This window comes from Megascapheus bottae, chromosome 7 (genome assembly GCF_031878675.1).
Source record: "Megascapheus bottae isolate mThoBot1 chromosome 7, mThoBot2.hap1, whole genome shotgun sequence".
NCBI classification, from domain to species: Eukaryota; Metazoa; Chordata; class Mammalia; order Rodentia; family Geomyidae; genus Megascapheus; species Megascapheus bottae.
The window spans coordinates 23,621,898-23,636,080 of NC_143515.1; the positions used below are offsets into that span (position 1 = coordinate 23,621,898).

The window sequence follows — 14,183 nt, forward strand, 5'->3', positions numbered from 1 at the left end:
GCGTCCGGTCCCCCAGGAACTGCATTTCCCAGCAGGCAAAGGGAACTTCGCGCAAAAAAAATATGGCGAGCCGGTTGGGTCAATCTACGTCGGAACTTTGCTCGGGAAAGCAAACCAGGGTTTCAAAGGTCAAAACTGCCAAGGCCTTCTGGACTTCGGTGAGGAGGACTCGAGGGCGGAGCTTCTGCTATAAAACCTTGGTCCCAGCGGAGCGAAGCCGTAGCCAGGGACCGGAGTGGCGTGATGTGGATTACGGTGGTGCTGGCGGCCGTGCTGCTGTCGGCGGTCCTCCGTCAAGTTTACCTGTGGCTGTTCTCTGAAAGATCCCCGAACCCCTTCTCCGAGGATGTCAAGCGGCCAGCCGCGCCCCTGGTTACCGACAAGGAGATCAGGAAGAAGGTTCTCAAACAAGGTCAGCAGGAGGGACCCTGGGGTCTGGGAGTGCGCTTGGCGCTTCTCCCGAGCATCCTCGCTTGGCGTTCCTGCAGAGCGAGACGGGGGGGCCTGACCGCGACTCAGCGTGGCCGCAATCAAAGCACTGGGAAGGCTCCCCGGGCACCCTAGGTTCAGTGTCAGCCATGACGGTCGTGGGACTTGAACTCCGGGCCTGGGCTCTTCAGCTCACGGCTACCGCCCTACCCCTGGAGCCACAGGGCCACTTCCGGTCTTCTGGTGGTTAGCTGGAGATGAGAGTCTCACGGACTTCAGTGCCGGGCTGGCTTCGAACCTCGATCCTCAGATCTCAGCCTCCTGAGTAGCTAGGATTACAGGCGAGAGCGTCCGCGCCCGGCTGACGAGACTCTTTAGTCCTGCAATCAAAGGAAATAATGGCCCCAAGGGCGCGGGCACAGTCCATGTGGTGCCAGGGCCTTGGCATAGCCTCGTCCTGGCTCTGGCAATTGGCTCCCGGCCATTTCGTTTGGAATCGCGTCGGATCCCTGATACAATAGACCTTTCTCCCACTTGGCTCTAAGACCTTAACTTTAGCCCGTAGCTGGCCCACAGGCGTGGGACAGCTGCACAGAGATCGCTCCCAATCTGCATAGGAAATTGTAATTTTCCAGTTGGGTATTTGAAGTTTTAAATGTTGGTCCCAGTCCAGAATTGAACTCTGATCCTGTAATTTTGGAAAGTTGTTTTAGGCTCCAGAGTTCTTCAGTCAATCAGGCACTTCCACTCTCATCTTTGAAATATCGCGGTTGCTGGGCTGTAGTGACTTACATCTGTAATCCAGGCTAGTGACCAGACGGAGATCTGAGGATCGTGGTTCAAAGCCAGACCTGGCAGAAAGTCCCTGAGACTCTTCAGTTAATCACCAAAAAAAGCCATGAGTGGAGCTGTGACTGTGGTAGAGCAAACAAAAGAAAACAACAAACATTTCCCAAATCGCACTTCTTGCATGGCCATTTTTTTAAATGTTAATTTTAGGTATTTGGTAGTAGATTTGAACTCAGGATCCGGTACTTGATAGGCAGGTGTTCTATCACTTGAACTAGGCCTCCTGCCCTATTTTTCTTTTTCTTTTTTTTTGCCAGTCCTAGGCTTGAGCTCAGGGCCTGAGCACTGTCCTTGGATTTTTCTCAAGGCTAGAACTCTACCACTTGAGCCTCAGCACCACTTCTGGCTTTTTCTAAGTATGTAGTACCAAGGAATTGAACCTGGGTCTTCATGCATGCTAGGCAAGCACTCTACCACTAGGCCAAACTCCGGCCATCATATATTTTTATTGTAATTAATAGAATGGTTACATTACATTCACCAGATAGAAGGTGCATTAATTCACATACTTTGATACCCTTTCTCATCTCTTGGTCCCCATTTCCCTCCCCTCATCCTGCACCCCTCATCTTGTTTTCCTCCCTTCCCTATCCGACTTCAAATAACCAAATATGCTAATATACAGTATATCAGAAACCAGGTGAAATACTGTAACACTATGAGATAATCAAGGGACAGCAAAAGAGATGAGAGATAACATAGTACATTAAGGACAACAATCACTCATTATATGGCTTTTGTTTCTATATCCTGGAGGTCCTTTCATTTAGCATCATACTATATAGCCTTATGTATCTAGGTTTTGTTCTATTGAAAAACTCTGCTAGGAGAGCCCAAGGTTTCTACTGATTATGACAAATGAGGGAAACCATTGAGCCTATGTTCCTTTGAGTCTGGCTTACTTCACTTAATATGATTTTTTCTAAGTCTTTCCATTTCCTTACAAATGGGGTGATGTCGTTTTTTCAGACCGCAGCATAGAATTCCATTGTGTATAAATACCACATCTTGTTTATCTGCTCATCAACTGAGGGGCATCTGGGTTGGTTCCATATCTTTGCTGTGGTAAATAGTGCTGCAATGAACATCTTTATGCTAGTGGATTTAGTATGTCCTTGTTTCTGGACGTTTGCCTCCTGCCCTATTTTTCATATCAGTACAAGGGAGTTTTGACATCCATTTAATGTGTTTCCATCAATCATCCCTTTCAACACTTTCTCTTACTCTTCCTTTCTATCAGTCCTTTTTTTGCTTTAATTCTTTTTCAAGTAAGGTCTTGTGTTTTTCCCTGGGTAGGCTTTAGACCTTAATCCTCCCCATGACATTCTGTATAGCTGAGATTACAGATAAAATCAATCATATCCAGTTTATTAGTTAAGATGGAGTATCCCTATATATATTTTTTTTTTGGCCGGGAATAACCTAGAGTCTTGATCCTTCAAATCTTTGTCCTCTGAATAGCTAACTAAATTTACAGGCATAAATTACTGCACCCAGCTTTGGGCATCCATTTTTATTTATTTATTTTTGGTGCCAGTACTAGGGCTTGAACTCAGGGCCTGGGTATTGTCCTGTGCTTTTTTGCTCAAGGCTAGAACTCTACCACTTGAGCCACATCTCCACTTCTGGCTTTTTGGGGGGTGGTTAATTGGAGATAAGAGTCTCACAGACTTTTCTACTCAGAGTAGCTTTGAACTACAATCCTCAGTTCTCAGCCTCCTAAGTAGCTAGAATTACCGGTGTAAGCCAACAGCACTTAGGCTGTGACTTATTTGTTTTCAAAGTAAGTTTAAGATTTATTTACATTCTAAGTAATTACTGAATTTGGGGATTTTAGTCTCCAGTCTCAATACTGGTTTCTATTTGTCTTATTTTGGCAGTGACTTTTTTTTGTGTGTGTGGTTTGTGGGACTTGAACTCTGGGCCTGGGCGTCAGCTCAAGGCTACCAGCCTACCCCTGAGCCACAGCACTACTTCTGGTTTTCTGGTGAGTAATTGGAGCAAAGAGTCTCATGGACTTTTTAGTGCCCAGGCTGGCTTTGAACTGTGATCCTCAGATCTCAGTCTCCTGAGTAGTTAGGATTACAGGTGTGAGCCACGGCGCTGGATGTTGGCAGTGACTTTTAAAGAACAGATTTTGTACTAGGGACTTAGTTGAAGTAGCATAATACCTACCTGGCAAGTGAAGGCTCTGAGTTCAAACTCTGGTACTGCCAAGAAAAACAAAACAAAACAAAAAGATCACTTTAAAGGTCAGTTCTTGTGTTGGAACTGCGGTATGACACCGCATGCTGCCCAGTCTGGTCCTCACACTTTCTCAAAACGAGGGTCTGGTGCTCGTGATTTCCTTTCCTTTCCTTTCTTTCCAGTCCTGGGCCGAACTCAGGGCCTGAGCGCTGTCCTTGGGCTTTCTCAAGGCTAGCGCTTTACCACTTGAGCCACAGCACCACTTCTGGCTTTTTTCTGTGTATGCTGTACCAAGACCCAGGTCTTCGTGCATGCTAGGCAAGCACTCTACCACTAGGCCAAACTCCTGGCTCTGGTGCTATGATTACTTAGAACAAAAGTTTCTGACCAGCTCTGTCTTGTTCAGTCCTTTGAAACAGGGTCTAGAACTACCACACAGCATAGCGGCCCCATTGCCATGTACAAACACTGCCACTTCCAAGAAATCAGGTTGTGAAAGGGCCACTGGCCTGTCCCCAACCCCAGAATTCATCCTCCTGACCCCTTTGGTTCTTTTTCCTTCCCTTGCTCTCTCTTAGTAGGCTTCTGGTGACCTTTGCTACTTTCTGAGAATCCCACTCCCCACTTCCTGTCTATTGCAGCTTTCTCAGTCAGCCAAGTGCCAGAGAAGCTGGATGCGGTGGTCATCGGCAGCGGCATTGGGGGCCTGGCCTCAGCTGCTATTCTGGCTAAAGCTGGCAAGCGAGTCCTGGTGCTGGAACAGCATACCAAAGCTGGAGGCTGTTGTCATACTTTTGGGAAACATGGCCTTGAATTTGACACAGGTAAGAGTTCAAGCTTAGATGGATCCTTAAGAAAGTTGTAGCAGTCTCCGTGGGGTAGAATTGGGCATTTGAGCTGTTTTTTGTTTAGTAGCTACATGAACTGGGTACAGATCTGGTGGTTTCTCCTATGATCTGACACCATTCCTTTCCTTTTTTGGTGTCTATACTGGGGTTTAAACTCAGGGCCTGGGCTCTGTCCCTTAGCTTAAAAAATATTTTAATTATGAGCATACAGTTACATAAGTCAGGTAAAAACTACTTTCTGGTCCTAGGGCTTGAACTCAGAGCCTGGGTACTGTTCCAAACCTCTTTATGCTCAAGGCTAGCACTCTATCACTTCAGCCATAGCACCACTTCTAGATTTTTCTGAGTAGTTTATTGAAGATAAGAGTCTCACAGATTTTCCTGCCCACGATGGCTTTAAACTATGATCCTCAAATCTTAGCCTCTTGAGTAGCTAGAATTATGGGCATGAGCCACCAGTTTCTTTTTTAATAATGTCACCGCTTAGGTTTTTTTTTTTGTCAGTTGTGAGGCTTGAACTCTGGGCCTGGGCTCAGTCCCTGAGCTCTTCACCTTAAGTCCCTACCCCTGGAGCCACAGTGCCACTTCTGGTTTTCTAGTGGTTAACTGGAGGTAAGAGTCTCACAGACTTTAGTTCCTTTAGTGCCCAGGCTGGCTTTGCACTGAGATCCTCAGATCTCAGCCGCCTGAGTAACTAGGATTACAGGAGTGAGCCACTGCGCCCAGTTACCCCTTAGGTTTTTGCTCAAAGCTGACACGCTTATCACTTGAGTTACAGCTCCACTTCTGGCTTTTGGTAGTTAGGGATAAGTTTCATAGATTTTCCTAGATTTTTCTTCTTGGGCTGACTTTGAACTTCAATCCTTAGATCTCAGCCTCCTGATTAGCTAGGATTTCAGGCATGAGCCACCAGCGCCCTGCTCCCTGACACCTTTCTGTGGGAGGGTGCACATCCTCCTCTGGGCATGAACATGTCCAAGCTGGACAGCTGCTTCCACCTGACTTACCCGACTCCATTTCCAGGGTTCATTTCGCTTATCCCACTGCCATTTTTGTCTTTGTGCCTCCCAATAGGAATTCATTATATTGGGCGTATGCAGGAAGGCAGCATTGGCCGTTTTATCTTGGACCAGATCACTGAAGGGCAGCTGGACTGGGCTTCCCTGTCCTCTCCTTTTGACATCATGATACTAGAAGGGCCTAATGGCCGGAAGGAGTTTCCCATGTACAGTGGGAGGAAAGCATACATTCGAGGCCTAAAGGAGAAGTTTCCACAGGAAGAAGCGGTCATTGACAAGTACATGAATCTGGTTAAGGTAAAGTGCATGACATGCTCAGGAGTCTCAGGTTATTCCCACAGCAGAATAACTGGAGTTAGGGCTGGGGAAAGAGTAGAATAGCCATGTCTGTCTTGAATCAAGTCCCTACTAACATCCTTCTCTACTGGGTTCCCAGCTGCCACTCTCGCTCTGACCTCTGGAGGGCGCCTGCTCACTAGAGTCAGCTAGGCTGACTTATGCAATCATATCACTCCTTTGTATACCATAAACATAGTCTGAGTTTTCTGAAAAGGAATTTGAGCAGGTAATAAAAGCAACAAAAGACTCAGTGTAAGTGCAGGATGGGAAAATTCAGAGTCTAGTTTGTTTTTTAAATAAATTCAGTTAGGAATAAGTGTTGCTGGGCCCACAGGCTGGTAGAGCCTAGTAGATGAGAGCTGCTACCCACAGCTGGTTTTCTTTCCCAGGCAGTTTCCAATCGAGTTGTTCATGCCATCGTCCTGAAGTTCCTCCCGCTGCCTGTGGCTCAGCTCCTCAGCAAGTGTGGGCTGCTGATGCGTTTTTCTCCATTCCTCCATGCCTCTACCCAGAGCTTGGCTGAGGTGCTGCAGCAGCTGGGGGCCTCCCCTGAGCTCCAGGCCGTGCTCAGCTACATCTTCCCCACTTATGGTACATACTGGCTGCAGGTTCCCAGCAGCTTATCCTGGAAGAATAAGCCATCTATTCTGTACCTCTCCATCTTTCTTCTCGAACCTGTCTGGCTGACTGAAATAGAGAAGAGACCCCAGGTCCTTGTGGATACAAGTCTGACCGTCTCCTTCCTTAGATGTCCTGGTAGAGATTCATTTCATGCAGTCCCTCTTATCTGTGAAGGAATTCCCTTCAGGCAATGCTGCCTTCCCTGGTCTTGGTAGCATGGCAGGTTTCAGGGAGTCTATTCTCACCAGGCCCATATATGTAAGGTGCCCATGCTGGGGTGGAGACAGCTCTTCTGGTGACCCTAGGCTCTGGAAGAACACTATATCCTGACAGACTGAATGTGTGTCACCCGTCAGGAAACTGTTTCTCCCTGAATGGTTCTGGGTGTCTGCTCATCACTTTCCTTTTTTTTCTATAGGTGTCACCCCCAGCAACAGCACCTTTGCAATGCATGCTCTGCTGGTCGATCACTACTTAAAAGGGGCCTTTTATCCCAGAGGGGGTTCTAGCGAGATTGCCTTCCATATCATTCCTCTGATTCAGCGGGCTGGGGGCGCTGTGCTCACCAGGGCCACCGTGCAGAGTGTGCTGCTGGACTCGGCTGGGAAAGCCTGTGGTGAGAGCCCTGCACTGGGCGGTAGGGTCCGTGGTCTGGTGTGAGAGACCTGAGGTCTTCCTGATGAACTAACCTCAGGGCTGAAGGTGAGAATCTGCTGCAGAGCAGGTGCTGGAGGATAGGATAGCAATTAGTCTAGAAATAAGAGGGAGCAAAAGAATAAAGGATTGCATGGACCTCAAAGAATAGTACTTAATCATTTGTTTGATAGATTAATATATCCAGTTGGGGGTTGGGAATGTAGCATAGTGGTAGAGTGCTTGTGCCTAGTGTGCATGAAGCCCTGGGTTTAATTCCTTAGTACCATATATTCAGAAGTGGTGCTGTGGCTCAGGTGGCAGAGCACTAACTTTGAGCAAAAAGTGTACAAGGACAGTGGTCAGGCCCTGAGTTCAAGCCCCAGGACTGAAAAAAAAATACACACACACACACACACACACACACACACACGGTTGGAGGAAATTCTAGGAAGCAGGAACAGCATGTGCAGAATTATGAAAGAGTTGGTTATTTTCGGGCATCTAGGAAAAGGAGGATTGAACCATGTGAAACTGACTTTTTTTTTCCCGGCCGGTTCTGGGGAAAACTCAGAGCCTGGGCACTGTCCTTGAGCTTTCTCAAGGCTGACGCTCTACCACTTGAGCCGCAGCACCACTTCCAGCTTTTGTGTGTGTATGTAATAGTGAGGAATCAAACCCAGGGCTTCGTGCATGCTAGGTGAGCACTGTACCACAAGGCCACATTCCAGGGCCTGAAACTGACTTGTGTGTGTGTGTGTGTGTGTGTTTCATGGGGCTTGAACTCTGGGCCTGGGCACTGTCCCTGAGCTCTTCAGCGCAAGGCTACCACCCTACCCCTGGGCCACAGCCCCACTTTCCATTTTCTAGTGATTAACTGGAGATAAGAGTCTCACAGTCTTTAGTAGTCAGGCTGGCTTTGATCTGTGATCCTCAGATCTCAGCCTCCTGAGGAGCTAGGATTACAGCCATCATGCCGGCTTGAAAGTGACATTTTTATAAACAGTCAAAGAGGAGTTGATCAGCTGTTTGATGTGGTTCTGGCCTAATAGTGTCATGAGAATGGCCAAAGGTGAGTCTGGACATGCAAATGGCTTCACTAGATCATAGTAAATGGAGTTTCTCTTACATCATAGATTGAGGTGTTGTTGGGGAGTAATTTGGACATAGAACTTCAAAGAGGGCCTGGGGCTCCATGGAAGGCCTCAGCTTGTGCGCTTGGTGGTGGTGGTGTTGTGATGGGAGTGCTTAGCTACATTAAAACTAGTGCATGGGGCGGGGAGGAGGGAAGTGGTGGAGCTGAGGAAGGCAAGAATAGACACTATAGTAGCCTGAGTGCCTGAGGATCCTTCCTGACTTGGCAGTGTGCCTGAGGCCAGTCTTGGCTCCTGGCAGGGTGGACTTCCAGATCTGAGAAAATGAGGCACAGACTCGGCAAGATCTGGAGAGAATGTGGACTCTTCCTGGAGTCCACAGACCCTCAGCCAAGTTCTTGTGCCTACAGGTGTGAGCGTGAGGATGAAGAAGGGTCAGGAGCTGGTGAACATCTATTGCCCCATTGTGATCTCCAACGCAGGACTATTCAATACCTATGAACACCTACTTCCAGAGAGTGCCCGCTGTCTGCCAGGTAAGAGCCTGCGCTTCCAAGCTGCTGGCCTTTCCTGTCTGGAGCTAAGCTGTGTGGCCTGGATGTTGCTTTCCTTCTTTTCCACTTCTGGTTGTCCTTAAATAGAAAAGAACTCTGATCTGTAAAGCCACGATCCTAACATTTATATCTGGGGAAAGTGGGGCTCCCACAGGGAAATAAACACCCACTGCCACTCAGCTGAAAGTGGCAAAGCTGTGAGGGCCTTGACCTATCAAATGCGAAAGGCTGGGCTTTTGGCACTCTTTGGACTTGCCACAGAAAAAGCCTCACTAAAAGGGAAGGTGACTCCACAGGGAACATGGCCAAGAGGAGTTAGCCCAGAAGTACCCTCAGATTATGTGACTTAAAAAACTGTAGTGGCCAAAATCCAGTGGCTCATGCCAATAACCCTAGCTACTTAGGAGGCTGAGACCCGAAGACTGAAGTTGGGAGGCAACCTGCGCAGAAAAATCACTGATACTCTTGTCTCCGATCAATCAGCAAAAGAGGCAAAGGTCAAGTGGTCAAGTGCCAGCAGTGACTATAAAAGCTGAGTGAAAGCTAAAGCCCTGAATTCCAGTCTTAGCCTAAGTGCACACAAGAACTAGTAGCCTATGAGGGTTGAAAAAAGGGTACAAATAAGTCAGGCACGGTGGCTCATGCAGTGGCTCTTGCCCTCCTCTCCTCCCCCATAGTTCCTCATGCTCTGGAGTTTCCATTAGGAAAGCCAATTTGTTTTAGGACAGTGTCTGTTCCAGGAGCCAGGTCTCATATCTGACTTCATGTGGTCGACCAGCACATGCAGGGTCTATTACATTTTGGGATATCAGCTAGAATGAAACAGCAGCCAATGACTGAGTCTTTCCTCAGTCAGGTGTTAGAGAGGCTTCTGGGCATAGGATTGAAGATTTTCTGGTCTGGAATCATGGGTTAAGGTGGGGAAGCCCAGCCGCTTAGGTCTGGGAACAGCAGGTGTCCTACAGGGATCTGGATTCCTTCCCTGATGCTGTTCTCTCCTTCCTGTAGTTCAAGGATGGGGAATAGCCGACCCTGGCTGTATGAAGACCACAAATTCATTGGGATATGATGGGACAGACTCATGTCTTTCTTCAGCTTCCTGTGGCTGTTGGGCTATATTGGTCATTTGGTATGGCCCACAAATTACATCATAAAGTTAGCATAATCTCATGTGGTGGCTCACGCCTATAATCCTAGCTACTCAGGAGGCTGAGATCTGAGGATCATGGTTCAAAGCCAGCCCCGGGAACAAAAAGCGTGAGACTCTTACCTTCAATTAACCACCAGAAAACTGGAAGTGGCGCAGTGGCTAAAGGGGTAGGGCGGTAGCCTTGAGTTGAAGAGCTCAAGGACAATGCCCAGGCCCAGTTCAAGACCCATCACACACACACACACACACACACACACACACACACACACACTGGCCTAAACAAGAGACTTCTGTTGTTCTTCTTTCTCCTCCTCCTCCTCCTCCTCCTTCTTTTTAGTTTTTAATGATTGTCTTCTTTCCTTATGTATGGTGTATTCAAGCATATATCTTTGGAAGGGTTGGGGAGAATACAGAACTCAAGGGAAAAAGTTCAGAGTGGAGCTCACTGGACATGGATTAAAGTGAACTATACAGGTCATGGGTGGAGGCAGGAGGGAGAGACTGGGAGAGAATGAGGCAACAGAAGATACTGTATGAAAGGCAATGTACTCATTACCTGACTTGTAATCCCTGTGTACATTACCACTAGAGTAACAAAGTAATTTATTTATTTATTTATTTATTTTCTTTTGCCAGTCCTGGGCTTGAGCTCAGGGCCTGACCACTGTCCTTGGACTTTCTCAAGGCTAGAGCTCTGCCACCTGAGCCTCAGCACCACTTCTGGCTTTTTTCTATGTATGTGGTACCGAGGAATCGAACCCGGGTCTTCATGCATGCTAGGCAAGCACTTTAACCACTAGGCCAAACTCCCGGCCGTAACAAAGTAATTTAAAAGAAAAAAAAGACTAAAAAAAAATGATTTAAGCTGGGCAGGGGGCTCACTCTTGTAATCCTAGCTACTTAGGAGGCTGAGGTCTGAGGATTGCGGTTCAAAGCCAGCCCGAGCGTGAGACTCTTATCTCCAATTAATCACTAGAAAAGGGGAAGTGGATTGTGCCTCAAGGGGTAGGGCAGTAGCCTTGGCTGAAGAGCTCAGGGACAGTACTCAGGACCAGAGTTAAAGCCCTAAGACCCACCAAAAAAAAGGCTTAAACTCTATCATGGTTGCGGCTGATGGTTGGACTGCAGCCCAAAAGGACTAGCATCCCGGGACTGTTAGGGCAGCAGTGATTTTCTGAGGCTGTTAGGGCAGCAGTGATTTTCTGAGGCTGTTAGGGCAGCAGTGATTTTCTCTGGCCTCAGTCTTGACTCTGTTTGCAGGTGTGAAGCGGCAGCTGGGGATGGTGCGGCCTGGCTTGAGCCTGCTCTCTGTTTTCATCTGTCTGAAAGGCACCAAGGAAGACTTGGGTCTGCAGTCCACCAACTATTATGTTTATTTTGATACCGACATGGACAAAGCGTAAGGCACAGGGGAGGGAAGAAGATGTTGTGTGGGGAGAGGGGGCCCGTGGTCTGCAGCCATTAGGAGTTTCACTGCTGTGCTTGACTTGGGAATGAGTGTCAGACATGGCGTGGAGGAGGGAGGCAATTTCCACTGGACTCTTGGAAGAGTTTTTAACACCAAGGCTGTACATCAGTTTCACCCCTATGGGGAGTCTCTGGGGCTGAGCCCATTCTTCAGTGGTGCTGGTGGCCTTGAGAAAAAAGGCCTGTGCGCTGAGAGTACAACCTCCTCTCGCCCACAGGATGGAAAACTACATCTCCATGCCCAAGGAAAAGGCTCCAGAACACATCCCCCTTCTCTTCATAGCTTTCCCATCAGCTAAGGACCCAACCTGGGGAGACCGATTCCCAGGTGGGGTGTAAGATGGTAGGAGTGGCTGGGAGATGGGAGGGGGTGGGACCAGGCAGCTAGTAACTGGCTCTCCATCCCCAGACCGATCCACAATGATCGTGCTGATGCCCACTGCCTTCGAATGGTTTGAGGAGTGGCAGCAGGAGCCACAGGGAAAGCGGAGCACAGACTATGAGACTGTCAAAAACTCCTTCGTTGAAGCCTCTATGTCAGTGGTGATGAAACTGTTTCCACAGCTGGAGGGGAAGGTAGGGGCAACACACTCAGTAGCGGTGGTGATGGCACACCTCTTGGTGACCTTCCTTAGGACAGTAGCATAAACCCCAAGGTCACTGAGCTCCAGAGAATGATGGCGTTCCCACCAAAAAAGGAGACAAAGCTCTCTCAAGAGTTCTGATCACTGTAGTTCTTAATGTACTAAGTTATTTCTCATCTCTTTTGTTGTCCCTTGGTTATTCTAATATTGTTACAGTATCTTACCTTGTAATCTGGTATATTGTATATATGTTTATTTATTGAAATTGGGAAGGGAAGGGGGAAAACAAGATGGGGGGGCAAGGGGAGAGAAATGGGGACAAAAACATGAGAAGGGGTAGTAATGTATGTGAAGAGATACTCCTTTTATATGGCAAATATAACTGTAACCCCTCTATTAATTACTATATATATGTATATATATATGTATATACATATGTATATACATATATATATATATGTATATATATATATATATGTGAGTTCCCATTCACCCTCTGCATGCCTTCTGTTTGCCTGCCCAGGTGGAGAGTGTGACGGGAGGATCCCCACTCACCAACCAGTTCTTCCTGGCTGCTCCACGAGGTGCCACCTATGGGGCCGATCATGACCTGGGTCGTCTACATCCTCATGTGATAGCCTCCATGAGGGCCCAAAGCCCCATCCCCAACCTCTACCTGACAGGTACACTGCTCTACTTTGCCAAGACCTTGGGCCTCCCTGGTGATCAGTCTTCTGTTCCTGTCCTCAAGTTTTGCTGGCTTCTGCAACTCCCATCCTGGGAGGAACTGGGCTGGCTTGGCAGGCAGTGGGCCTGGTTCTGTGCTGAAGTCATCTCTACATAGCTGTAGCATGGAGGGATGCACACAAGCCCCCTTATCCTCCCCTCACTCCATGTGGGGTCTCTGTTCTTGCCTCATAGGTCAGGATATCTTCACCTGTGGCCTGATGGGGGCCCTGCAAGGGGCCTTGCTGTGCAGCAGTGCCATCCTGAATCGGAACCTGTACTCAGACCTTAAGAATCTTGGAGCAAGGGTTCAAGCACAAAAGAAGATGATGTAGTTTGGTCAGGGAGGAATCAAAGGAATTGCACCTCTCAAACTCCCTATAATATCCTTCTGTATTAATCTCTTATGAATATAAAGCACATTGATTTCTTATTTCTGAACATTAGCTTAGTATAAATAACAGGTCTGCAGGAGCTCTTTATATTATGCTGTTTCTACTAAATACCTAGTATGGGCTGTCAATATGCATTAAGTCTTGGTACCTCATACTAAGCAGTGCTCTGCAACCCTTTCCTATGCCCCCTAATTCTGAACAGTCAAATTGAATAGTCTAAGGTTCCAGTACATAGAATCCCGGAGGTTGGTCCATTGCTGACCTGAGATTTTTTCTCCTATTCACTGTTAGTGCTGCTCTGAGTTCTATACTGCCAGAGTGACTAAAAAGATTTTGGTCAAAACCTAGGCACGACCAGGAGCTGGTGGCTTATACACCTATAATCCTAGCTACTGAGGAAGCTGAGATCTGAGGATCGCAGTTCAAAGCCAGTCTGGGCAATCTGTGAGACTCTCATGTCCAGTGAACCACAAAAAAAGCTACAAGTGGAGCTGTGGCTCAAATTATAGAGTTCTAGAATTGTGCACAAAAGTTCAGGGACAACACTCAGGTCCTGAGTTCAAGTGCTGGGACCAGCAAAAAGAAAAAAATAGGGGCTGGGAGTTTGGCTTAGTGGTAAGAGAGCTTGCCTCGCATGCACGAAGTCCTGGGTTTGAGTCCTCGGTACCACACATATAGGGAAAAAAAGCTGGAAATGGTGCTGTGGCTCCAGTGGTAGAGCTCTAGCCTTAAGAAAGCCCAAAGACAGTGCTCAGGCCCTGAGTTCAAGGCCCAGGACTGGCAAAACAAAAACAAAAAAAAAAAGAAAAGAAAAAAGACTTCACTGGGATTAAGGCAGGTAAAGGGTAATCACAGGCTACAATCAAAGGCACAGCAAGGAGGTCACTGAGGTAATGGTACTTTCCACGACAGCAGCTAGCGAGCTCAGTACCTGGACTCCCTAGTAGGAGTGGGGATGAGGGCAGAAAGCCACAGGGATGGCATTAATAGTTTGCTGGTATATGTAAACATTAAATGTTCTTTTTCAGAAATGCTTATAATCATGGCGAGGTGGCTCACTCCTATAATCCTAGTTTACTCAGGAGGCTGAGATCTGAGGATCAAGGTTGAAAGCCAGCCCCAACACAAAAGGACATGAGACTCTTATCTCCAGTTAAGCTCTAGAAAATGAGAAGTGGGGCTTGGCTCAAGTGGGAAGTGGGGTATCCTTGAGCTGAAGAGCTCAGGGACAGTGCCCAGGCCCAGTTTATGCCCCAAGACCCACAAAAAAAAAAAAAAAAAGGAAAAA

At 47.6% G+C, this 14,183-nt stretch overlaps 1 protein-coding gene across 1 annotated transcript; it reads left to right on the forward strand.

The window, feature by feature from the left end:
- Nucleotides 1-91: 91 nt before the first annotated feature.
- On the forward strand, nucleotides 92-14,183 carry Retsat (retinol saturase). The gene is made up of 11 exons (XM_090336583.1): nucleotides 92-412; nucleotides 4,107-4,289; nucleotides 5,388-5,629; nucleotides 6,061-6,262; nucleotides 6,711-6,908; nucleotides 8,430-8,555; nucleotides 10,984-11,122; nucleotides 11,409-11,518; nucleotides 11,600-11,766; nucleotides 12,298-12,457; nucleotides 12,696-14,183. The coding sequence occupies exons 1-11, from the start codon at nucleotides 244-246 to the stop codon at nucleotides 12,833-12,835; spliced, it is 1,836 nt and encodes a 611-aa protein (XP_090192709.1). The 5' UTR covers nucleotides 92-243; the 3' UTR covers nucleotides 12,836-14,183.